A 12,851-nucleotide genomic window follows, 5' to 3' on the forward strand; every position below is an offset into this window, starting at 1 on the left:
AAAACTGGGGCTTTATATTTTTGATACTGACAGAAGCTCACATACAGTCAGTCCCTTAGCTTTATGCTTGGATTATATTCTTTTAGGATTCTATTCTTTCCATTTTTTGCCCTGATGATTTCCCTTATTTTCTTGTAAGATCCCTTATTTTTCTTGTATGTAAAAGGATGTTTGTTGTAATATGCAGTATCTCTGGGTGTTTGTTGTAGGACGGTTTTTCAGTTGATCTGGTTTGCCATATTGCTGGACTGTCAAAATTCTTATTATGTGAGCATTAAGAATCAAGCCACATTTCCATATAATCTCTATCACAGGTTGTTAGGATTTAAATACATAGATATTGTGGCTTAACTTTATATGCTTTGTAAACTAGGGTATGAAACCTTGTCACTATACCAGTCAGTGTGTGCCAAGGTAAGTGGCAGGGAGCCTACAGAGCCCCAGGTTAAAACTAGCACTTCTCCTTAGACCATCGTTTTTACTCAGCCTTAAGTATTTTTAACATCTGAACATTGATTTTAAAACAAATTACATTATATATGAAGTTGAATGCAAAATTTTCATGCAAAATTCAAAAAGGATGATTATTTGGGCTCTCTCTCCCTACTCTTAAAACTACTGAGGTTGTATTTTATCATAACTTTGTTCAGGGGCGGGGAGGGGAATTTGAGAAGCACCAACTTAGGGCATTAAAAACTTTGCAGAATCTCAAAACATCAATAATTCAGTAGCAGTATATTTTCTAAAAACAGCCATAAAAATCAAGTCTTCCAAGTCTAAGATTATTTATAAGATCAAGAATAGTTTCGAGTATTTACCAGGAGTAACAGGGAATATTATTTATTAAAAATAGAACGGTAAATATCTGAATATAGTGATATGAAAAGATGTCCATTTAAGTGAAAAAAGCAACATTATATAAAGTATAAATCATTCATGATTAAAAAAACAAAATAGTGGTTACCTTTGGGGAGTAGAAACAGGAGGCAGGAAAGACTCGCTTTATATTCTTCTATTTGAATTTGTTTTTAATCATGAACATATATTATTTGAAAATAACTACATATTTATTTATTCATCTATTTTAAAGATTTTATTTATCTGAGAGAGAGAGAGAGAGAGTGAGAGAGAGGGAGTGTGTACGTGCACACAAGTGGGGTGAGGAGAAGAGGGAGAAGCAGATTCCTGAGCAGGGAGCCCAATGATGCAGGGCTTGATCCTGGAGGCATTCCGGGATCATGCCTGGAGGCAAAGGCAGCCACTCAACTTGACTGAGCCATTCTGGTGTCCCAACAAGATATAATTTAATTAAAAAGGTAAAATAAACATATACAGGAAAAGGAAAAAATGGTCCTGATTTTAAATGTCCTTATTTTTTTTAAAAAAGATTTTATTTATTTATTCAGAGAGAGAGATACAGGGAGAGGGAGAAGCAGGCTCTACGCAGGGAGCCCGATGTGGGACTCTATCCCGGGTCTCCAGAATCACGCACTGGCCTGAAGGCGGCGCTAAACCACTGCGCCACCGGGGCTCCCCGAATGTCTTTATTTTTAAGATACTTCTAAAAATGTTGAATCTCAAAACTGTTTCTTATGTTCGAAGTGTGTGTGTGTGGGAGGAGCATAACTTTATTACAGTTAAAATAACTTAATAAAAATAACTTTATTACAGTTAAAATAACTTAATAACTTAATAAAATGTTGAATCTCAAAACTGTTTCTTATGTTCGAAGTGTGTGTGTGTGTGTGTGTGTGTGTGTGTGGGAGGAGCATAACTTTATTACAGTTAAAATAACTTAATGAAGGCCTAGGTGGCGCAGTGGTTGAGCATCTGCCTTGGGCTCAGGTGGTGATCCCAGGGTCCTATGATTGAGCCCTCGTCAGGCTCCTTGCAGGGAGCCTGCTTCACCCTCTGCCTATGTCTTTGTCTCTCTCTCTCAGGAATAAATAAATAAAATCTTTAAATAATAAAGTAACTTAATGGAAGGTTTCCAGGAAATTTTCTGAACTTAAGATTCTGATTTTCCTAGGTGCTATATACCACCCAAGTTCAATCACCAAGTAGTATATACCCTTACTTAGGTTTTCCTTTGGATGACAAACAGAAATAAGGATAATTTGTACTATCACACTGTAGTAATATTCAACAGCAGTATTTGGGGGAGGGGTGTTCATAGAAATTACAGTTTTTATAAATTCTTTGTATATAATTTTATATTAAAATTTTAACTAGAAAGATTATTCAGAAATCAGTTTCTTTTTAGTCCAACATGACTAGGATAAATAAACCAGATAAACAACTATACAGATCTCATGTCAAAAATACTTCTATGAGGGGATCCCTGGGTGGCGCAGTGGTTTGGCGCTTGCCTTTGGCCCGGGGCACGATCCTGGAGACCCGGGATCGAATCCCACATCAGGCTCCCGGTGCATGAAGCCTGCTTCTCCCTCTGCCTATGTCTCTGCCTCTCTCTCTCTCTCTCTGTGACTATCATAAATAAATAAAAATTAAAAAAAAAAAAAAAACTTCTATGAAAACTGAAGTGGAAAGAATGCTAAATGCAATTTACTTTTATATGCACTTCAACAAAAAATTGCCTGTTTTATTGTTCTTGTTCCAGCTCTAACTATTCTTTACCCAGAAAAGAACTGTAAAACTGGTTTTCCTCGTTTTATTACCTAGTAGATTCAAGTTAATTTTTTCTGAATGACTTTTATATTAATGTTATTATAATTAGTACTCCTTCACTCATAAGATTTTAATAGGTCACCAGCCATGAACATGACATTCAAGACTCACTGAAATATGAACTAAATTATCTTTGTAGGCTATATTCACACAGCTGGGACCAAAACCACATTTTTATTTTTGAAGTACATGCAAACAAACCTGCAAAAGATGAATAAAATAGGGGCACAAACACAAGTTGAAATTATATAAAATACCTAGTCAAATCATCACGTGCCTTCTTTATACACCATTCTCTGGAACACTCTTCCTTAATTCTGAATCCACAGGTTTTCCACTGACAGTAATATAGTATGTGTGCTTGTGTATACAATTTATATATGAAAGCATAGTCATTCCAAAGACTTTTCTTTTTTCCACTACATTCTGAGAAATCAATTCTAACTCTAAAGCCCAAAGTGTATACTGGGTGTCCTAAAAACAATCTGCAATACTATAGAACGAGTACAACCATAAGGATGCCTAAGAGGAATGAATGACCTAGGCTAGACTTCCTACAACTATACTGATGGTATCTATTAGCAAAAGGAAGAGTCTGTATCTACAAATGATTTAAGTAGGACATATCTAAGTAGGTTGGTTAAATAAATCTAACATTTATGGACTTATGGCATATGGGTAGATGGAGAATGAAGGTAGTCATTTCAGTTGTATATAATTATGGAATAGGAAAGATGTTGGAAAACTGAAATGACTTCCTTTTGTGAAGTATTTTCATGCATATTGTTTAGCAATAGTCAGTTATTCCAAAACCAAAATATGACCTAATGCAAAAGAAACAAGATACTTTTGGGAGTTCCATCTGATGGTTTCTGGCTCTTCCAAGAAAAAGATGCCTGATGCTTGCCTGCATCCTCTGAATCATTAGTCAATTTGTGGCTGGATAAGAGCTATGATTCTCATGAATTTGTTTGGATAATTCAGCTGTATATTAATTAAGAGGAGCAAAAGATGATTCAATCTTCGTAAACAGGAAAAAAAGATGAAATGATTTCTTCTTCATTGGCCAAGATAGGTAGCTACGGCAATAGCCTCAAGGAGTCAAGTAAAAAAATAAAAGAATCATGAATCTGAGTCTTAAACATTATTTGACCAGGGACCTAGGGAAACAGAAATCAGTTTTTTTTTTTTTTTTTAGAAATCAGTTTAAGTCTGAGAGTAGGAATAATGTACACTAGTGAGAACAGCCATTGCAAGAGCTGAGAGCTATGTAGAACATATTAGATTAGACATAAGAGTGACAAGTTGTACCCAGACAGGACACTTTAATGCTTTAAACCTGTATCAAGAGAATGGAATACTTGAGACTGATTTCCTAGGGGAAACCTCTTATATGAGGACTGATGTTAGTGGCGGTGGTGGTGAGTGAGAGAATGGCATGTGGACTTTTTTTACTATCACAAGTGGATAAAGAAAAAAAAAATAGAGAGGAAAGGGGAAAATACCACATGTATGTTTTCTTTATTTAAGTACCTATGCAAACAAAAAACCCCCAAAGTATTAGCCTGTTAATGTACTTATTTAGGGGAGTTTTAAAGTCCTATGATCCTTAATAAGGAGAAATCCAGAATATTTTCAGGTCCTACCCAGATGCCAGACATGTCCATTTTCCTTCCTCTAAAATGGCAAATAATAACCACTCTGTAAAATATTGTAGAATGTCTACTATATATGGACATTGTACTAGTTATTAGGAATATAGTGGGGAATAATATAAACTTGGGGACTGTCTAGGGGCAACAATAGATACAGCAGGCACAAAATAAGATTTACAGGCTAACCAATTATAGAAGTATGGCAATCAATGGCAAGAGTTATTAAAATATAACAAAAATATGACTAAAATTAAAATCCTACTAAATACAGTATTTTAAAATGCAAGCTTAGATAAAAGACTAAATAACAAAGGTGAGTTAAAAATAAACTCTTTCAAACTAGCCAAAAGGGAGGAGAAAAGAGAAAGTCAAGTGCAACAATTAGCTTGAATTAGGAAGTGGGCAGGGGTTGGGGCAAGATAGACAGAGAGAGAGAGATGGAGACAGACATCACACTATTAGAACTTACTTTGGTGGTTTCAGGTCCCTGTGAATTAGAGCTTTGGGTTGCATGCTGTGAAGATAAGCCACTCCTTGGGAACACTGTAAACACCAACTCATTGCATGGGCAGCAGTATAATATGGCAATGGTTCAGCACCATGCAGCACTGCAAAAGAAAGGCACAAACTAAAAAGAACTTTATTGCATATAACAAAAGACACAAGGTGAATGAGAGCACTATTGGGACACAGGACTGGGTATTTTTCTACACATGCTCCCATCAGTCCTGCTTTTAATTCTTTTCTAAATATAAAGATGGAAATATCTAATAATTTCAAATAGAGAACTACCACACAAGTATCTAAAATGTAATAGTACCTCTATCAAATGTTATACACACTCTCTAGCAAAATTAATATGAATTACTGCACTTTTCCAGCTTAAAAGTCTTTCACAATAATATAAATTATAGGCAATGTGATAGCACTGAGATACAGAGTACTACGGAAGGAAATAAAACAATGTGCATCAAGATGTATATAATTATGCTTTCTACAATAGCTAAAAACTAGATATAGTTCAACCAAATAAGACAACCAAGTGTTAGAGATACCCATTAACTATGATGAACACATGGGCATTAAATATAAATGAAAATTTAAATAAACCGTTAATTAAAAAAATAAAATGCAACAATTTATTTTATATAAATGCAATCATTAATATTTTTACTATATGGCTGGTGTCTCTTAAGAGTGAAAAATCTCTGTTCTATAAAAATAACTAAATGACCTTGTTTCTTTCATTGTTATAATTAAAATGTTTTGTGAAGTGCGTTTTCGCAATTTTATTTTTTGTAAAGAGAGCAAATTAAGTAGTAAGAGAGGGAAGAAAGTACAGTTAGAGAGTTCTCAAATAAGGAGGCTCAAAGATAAGAGCAGGCAAATGAAAAACATGAAAAGTATGAAGATATTTTAAAATCTATTTAAAAAGCAAATTTTGCTTTACTTAAATGCTTTTAACATTATGAAAAGTACCATCAATTGAAAAGATTGATAGGCTTCTAAATTTCACATACTAATGTTGCAGCATCTTATCTTTTCGCTTCTAATGTTTAACAGATTTTTCTTTTAAATTACCTCCTTTTGAGATTCTGAAGGTAAACTGTGAAGAACATTAAGTAACTAACAATGTATATTAAAAGCTTTTCAATGATTTTACTCTACTATATAAAGACAGGTCTAATTACACTCACCATTATATAAAGAGCCCCCTTCAGCATATTCCATCACAAGACACACCTAAAAGAAACATGTCAGTATAATTAACCACAGGGCTACAGCATCTTAGATGACTTGAGAGAACTTAGTTCAATCTGTAATTTTATAAATGCATTAAAAATTATTCTTTTGGTCCCCACTATGTAAATGGTACTAATGGAAAAAGAAGGTCCTATGATCTAAGGCCTTGTCTTGTAGGGGCCCACTACAAAATTAGTATGTAATAAATAACATAATAGATATTATAATATATAAGAAGAGTGGAGGTGAATGTAAAAACAATCGCAAGACCTTTGAGAACTTTCAGTGCTGAGTAGACTCTGTCAAGGAATGTCATAAACCTCATAAGATGAGGTTAGTGGACAGGACCACCCAAGATAATGCCTCCAACATACTATGTTGCTAACAGACTAGAAACAAAGTGTAATTTTTTTTTGGAAATAATATAACAGATCAAAATAGGTTCATAAGCTACACACCTGCAAACATTTACCATGTCAATACTTATAGGCAGGTGACAATGAAAAAATGACAAACTTACTGGATTCAAGCAGGCTCCATATAGCTTTACAATATTAGGATGGTTCACACGGGATAATTGTCGAAGCTGTAACAAATTAAAAGTTTCTTTTAAAAGATGCTAACTTCTGAGAATTGATTTCATAGCATCATTACAATTTTAGGGTGTACAAAACATTAGTTTAACCATTCAACAATTATTATTCACTATGTAGCAGGCACTGTGGTCATAAATGCCTACCCAGAATGGCAAAGATTCCCTGTCCTAGAGCTCTCATGCTTTACTTGGGAGACAGACGTAAACAATTAAGGCAAAGTGCAAAGTACTATAACAGGAGTATTGAACAAACCATGATAAGTACAAATAAAAAAAATAAACTTCAACAAAAAATGTTAGGACACCATCCCAAAGATGGCACTGAGCTTAGTATCCAAAGCAGAAGAAGCTATGTTACCGTCACCACCTTCATAGCTGTGGCTGATCAGTCTACCAAACTCTGTGCCAGGCCCTGGTCAGCACTTTATAGATACTGTATAATTCTCACAACTCTGCAACATAGGTATTGTCATTTCTACCTTAAAGAAAAGTGAACTAATTTTAAGATAAGGCTCAGAAAGGGTTAAGTGAGCTGCTAAATATCCTACCACCAGGGTTTGAACTTTAGTTTATCTGACTTAAAATATGCACTTAAATATTTCTAAATATATAGAAATCTTCTAAAGGTTTAGCACTGAGCTTTGGATAGATTATTTAAGCATTTATTCCTGCTCCTTCCCCAAATCCAAGAATAAAGACATTTTTTTCAAGGTATGAACTCGGAAGGATGAAGAGAATGTGAAATAAGAAAACAGCACACATTTTTGGAAGTTAGAAAGCAAATGACTAGCAATAACTAACTCAGTCGATCTTAAAAAAAATGAGAAAAAGTAAGCAGAAATGAGATTAATCTCATAAAACCTCCAAAGGGTTGGGAGTGCTGGTGGTACAAATAAGCTAACAAAGGAACAGAGAGATTAGTTGAAAGTCAGACCAAGGATTCCCTCCCTTCCTGACTTCGAACAGCTTAGTGACTGCCTCTTTATCACCCCAAAGATTAGTGGTTAATTCTTTGATATACCTAAAAGTCTTTGGATTGGGGAACCAAACAAAACTAAGGGATGAACTCAAAAGTAGTTGCTTCTGAAAAGGAGAAAATATGATGGGAAAAGATCTACAGGATTAAAGTTTTAAAAATAAGACTATGTAGACAACTATTTGACAGTCTGAATTACCTGTACGTATTAACTTTGATAAAATTTTTTATCCCAGCTATCTTTCTAACTCCTAATTCCTAGCATTTAATACATATGCTTTTAGCTAGTTTTGTGAAAGTGCCAATGCACTTTTAGACCTTTACCTAAACCATAAACAAAAATCATGAATAAGGCAAGGCTGAGGCCACTCTTGGAGTATACTACTAGAGATCATCTTTTCTTCATGAGGACCCCAAACTATCAGCATTTCTTTCTTTTTAAAATTTATTTATTCATGAGAGACACAGAGAGAGAGAGAGAGGCAGAGACACAGGCAGAGGGAGAAGCAGGCTCCATGCAGGGAGCCTGACGTGGGACTCGATCCCAGGTCTCCAGGATCACACCCTGGACTGAAGGCAGGCGCTAAACCGCTGAGCCACCCAGGCTGCCCACTATCAGCATTTCTTAACTCATTCAATTAATTACAAAAATCCACTTCATCAAATCCCACCTCACTTCTCATTCTCCATGTTTATACATTTAAAAATACCATAAAGGATATTTTCAAATTATAATTAAATTTAATCACATATAAATTTAGGTCTGTAAGGTAAAGAATACTTACCCATTGGCCAATGAGAAAAAAAAGTGATAAAACCACTAATTTAAGGAACTACTGCGATCTAATATACAAAATAGTATAAAATTAATAAAGAATAAATCTGATAATTACTATTGATTACTGAATTCATGATTATTGAATTCTCCATCATCAAATCTGTAAGACAACAGTTGTAGATTTTCATGCTAAATGAGAAAAAAAATCAAATTTGAAATTATTTCCCTGTAAAGTGATCTCATTTGAATTTCTAAAAATATTCAGCCAAAAATGAATGCATAAAATTTTCCTTCTTAATTTTAGATAACAGGAAAGAATACTATTTCTTTTCTATTTTAAAATTTAAATCCTATGCCTTGAAATAGATCTGAATTACATAGATGAGGCTGTATTTTAATTCAGGGAAGAATTCATTTATGTAGTTAAGAGTCTTTGCCCCAATTTTTAATCAGAATTAAGAGTGTGAATGAAAAATGTTTCTACGGCATTATCTTTGGTTCAACCAAATTGCTTAGGCTCAAGTACACAGAAATGATAATTGGGAAACAATTTTTTCATATTAAATCCATAGAGTATCGTAGGTAAAGAATTACACCTTGGAAACATCTCAACTTACCTCTACAATAAAAGCTTTCCTCTCAGATTCACTTTCTATTTGTTTAATAGCAACATCTTTTGCTCTCCACTTAGCTTTGCAAACTACTCCAAAGGCTCCTCTTCCAACAACCTGAGTTAAAACAAAACAAAGAGACAAACACCCATGATAATTAGAAATAAACAGATCTAGCCCAACATAGAACACGGAAGCCTACCTCAAAGACTTATTGAAAGATTTTAGAAATCATCACTATCTGGATTGCCACTGAGCAAGTGTAAAGTTCTTAAAGTGAGGAAATGATGAACTTATCTCTATCTCTGAAAGTTTATGGAATAGACAGCTCTTCACTATCAGATAAAACCAAAACATCAAACAACAAAGACTCCTGGAGCAAGAAAACAAATTAAAACAGGCAAGATGAATGGCAGAGGATAGAAAGATGATGTTTGGGAAAACAAATATAAAAAAGAACTTACTATCAATGTTTTAAGCTATCATATTCATGAAATTAAAAATAGCTTTTGAATAATTCAGTAGTGGTATGAAATGGAGGGAAAAGTATAAAAATATAGATGCTATAAGACTGGCCATCGTGAAGGCAGACAAAAAATGTATTACCTATACAATGGAATACATTCATCAAGAGAAAAAAATGAACTAATTGATACATGTTATATATAATATGGATGAGCCTCAAACACACTATGCTAACTAGACACAAGAAATCACATGCTGTATGATTCCATTGATATGAAATATCCAGAAATCCACAGATAGAAAGGAGATCAGTGGTTGCTTGGAACAGAGTAAAAACTGGGATTAAGGGCAGCCCTGGTGGCTCAGTGGTTTAGCACCACCTTCAGCCCGGGGTGTGATCCTGGAGACCGGGATCAAGTCCCATGTTGGCTCCCTGCATGGAGCCTACTCTCCCACTGTGTCTCTGCCTCTCTCTGTGTGTCTCTCATGAATAAATAAAATCTTAAAAAAAAAAAAGAAAACTGGGGTTAACTGTAAATGGGTATAACTCAATGTCAAGGGGATGAAAATATCTGAAAACATATTTATGGTGATGGTTGTATAACTTGGCAAATTTGTACAAATGACTAAACAGTCCGAATGGGTGAATTTTATGATATGTAAAATATCTCATTAAAGTTGTTTTTGAAAGTTATAAAATGAAGATTGGCCATCTACTGTTGACAGCTAAGTGATGGGTACCTTAGGGGTTCACTGCTTTCTCTCACTATACTTTCTACTTTTACCAATGTTTGAAATTTGCCATGATATAAAATCAACAAAAGAATAGCTTTTGATACTTGTAAAACAAAATCATTAGATGTTTATCATTGTAAAGGACCTTAGTTAAGTGCCATCTACTCCAATTTTTCAGCTTCCAACGTATCTAAGTACTTTGTGTCACAAAGCTTTTTGCTTAAGTGAAATATCTACCTCTTTGTACATCTCTCGTTTATGATGTACTTTCTGTGTAGTGCTTTACATACATTACCTCATTTACACAACTACAAGAGACAGGTACTAATGCTATTCTTATTTTACTGTAAAGCACCTAGTATTAAAGAAGTAAACTGCCCAAGGCTATATTAGTAAAGACTTAGTGCAGTTTGATGCCAGAGACTTTAACACCAGAATGTTAGGAATCCTAATATATGTACACATATATTTCTATTCTATGTCGAAAGGTAACAGTTATCTTTCCTTGGAGGAGGAGTTTTCACTTCAGATAAACTTACAAGAACAAATCCCTGGGCACAAAGCTCTTTTGTAACAAAGTTAGCTATGGCTAAGGTGATCAGATAACTTATTATTTTCATCAGAATGCTTTCTAGCATAAGAAGGAAGTGCTAATTACCAGGACAGTAGCTGTAAACTGGGATGTATGGCCACTCTAGCCATAGTTCAAATTCTTTTTTTTTTTTTAAGATTTTATTTATTTGTTCATGAGAGAGACACAGAGGAGTGCAGAGACATAGGCAGAGGGAGAAGCAGACTCCCTATGGAGAGCCTAATGCAGGACTCAATCCCAAGACCCTGGGATCATGACCTGAGCCCAAAGCAGATGCTCAACTGAGATACCCAGGTGCCCCACAGCTCAAATTCTACTTCATACATTACACAAAGTAGTATGGACATTTCTCATGTTAAATAATGCACAAAATCACCCAAATGGTTAACCATGTGCCATTTATTAAATGTTTACCATGTGCCAAGTACTAGTCTATGTGCTAATCATGCATTAACGTATTTAATTCTCCTCCATTTTATTATCTCTAAGTATTTTTTAAAAGATTTTATTTATTTATTCATTAGAGAGAGAGAGAAAGAGAGAGCGAGAGCGAGAGGCAGAGACATAGGCAGACGGAAAAGCAGGCTCCATGCAGAGAGACTGATGTGGGACTTGATCCCGGGACCATGGGATCATGCCCTGGGCTGAAGGCAGCGCTAAACCGCTAAGCCACCTGGGCCACCCTATCTCTAAGTATTTTTTTATTAAGTTTTGAATTTTAATTCCAGAATAGTTTACACAGTATATTACTTTCAGGTGTATAATATAGTGATTCAAAAACTATACATTATTCAGTGCTCATCACTCTTTAATCCCCATCATCTACTTCACCAATCCCATCTCCCACCTCCCCTCTACTAACCATCAGTTTGTTCCCTAGAGTTAAGAGTCTGTTTATCTTTTTATTTTCCCTTGGTTCATTTGTTTTGTTTCTTAGGTTTCACATATCAATGTGTGAAACCATATGGTATTTGTCTTTGACTTATTTTGTTTGGCATAATACTCTAGCTCCATCTAGGTTGCTGCAAATGGCAAGATTTCATTCTTTTTTATGGCTGAATAATATTTCAGTGTGTGTGTGTGTGTGTGTGTGTGTGTGTGTACATGACATCATCTTTATTCATTCATCAGTCGATGGACACTTGGGCTGCTTCCATATCTTGGCTACTGTAAATAATGCTGCAATAAATGTAAGGAGGCCCATGGATCCCTTGGAATTAGTGTTTTCATTTTTTTGGTAAATAGTAGTACAAATACTGGATCATAGGGTAGTTCTATTTTTAACTTCTTAAGGAACTTCCATACTGTTTTCCACAGTGGTTGTAACAGTTTGCATTCCCACCAACAATGCATGAGGGTTCCTTTTTCTCTATATACTCCCCAATACTTGTTTCTTGTTTTTGATTTTAGCCACTCTGACAGATGATGTGAGGTGATCTCATTACAGTTTTGAATTGCATTCTCTGATGATGAGTAATGTTGAGCATCTTTCCATGTGTCTGTTTGGCCATCTGTATGTCTTCTTTGGAAAAATGTCTGTTCGTGTCTTTGACCCATTTTTTAATTGGGTTGTTCTTGAGCACTGAACTGTATCTCTCATAAGAGAAAGAAACCAACATCAGTCATTTGCACTAGTCATCCAGCTATTTTAACATGAATGGGTATTGGCTAACCCTGGCAACATCAGAGTTTGGGAAAGAGTACACACAGGCTCTAAAACTCAACAGACTTGAGTTTGAATATAGGTTCTGTCTACCTATTAGCTATTAATGCTGGGGAGATTAACATCTTTGCACTTCTGTGTTTTTCAACAGTGTTCTCAGTGATATCTACAGGGTTCCTAAGTGAGTCAAAGCCACACGTTTTCTCAAGTCCTACAAAAGAAAAAGTGTGTAGAGTTGGGTATGCATAAGTGTAAGAGAGCTGTACTAATCATTTCTCTCACAATTAACCATGATAAATAGCAAACAGGTCCTGAGACAAATTTCAACTTTATGGCAACTTTAGGCTAAG

The 12,851-nt window shown here is 35.0% G+C and overlaps 1 protein-coding gene across 2 annotated transcripts in view; it reads right to left on the reverse strand.

Annotated features, from left to right (window-relative positions):
* MAP3K7 (mitogen-activated protein kinase kinase kinase 7) overlaps positions 1-12,851 on the reverse strand; it is a 70,440-nt gene that overhangs the window by 45,912 nt on the left and 11,677 nt on the right. For both annotated transcript variants that reach the window (XM_026002884.2, XM_026002883.2), the window contains exons 2-5: positions 9,053-9,163; positions 6,607-6,672; positions 6,041-6,086; positions 4,813-4,951 (exon numbers count right to left, since the gene is read on the reverse strand). In XM_026002884.2, the coding sequence (XP_025858669.1) occupies positions 4,813-4,951; positions 6,041-6,086; positions 6,607-6,672; positions 9,053-9,163 (362 nt within the window). The remainder of the gene's footprint in view (positions 1-4,812; positions 4,952-6,040; positions 6,087-6,606; positions 6,673-9,052; positions 9,164-12,851) is intronic.

Source organism: Vulpes vulpes, chromosome 1, assembly GCF_048418805.1.
Source record: "Vulpes vulpes isolate BD-2025 chromosome 1, VulVul3, whole genome shotgun sequence".
NCBI lineage: Eukaryota > Metazoa > Chordata > Mammalia > Carnivora > Canidae > Vulpes > Vulpes vulpes.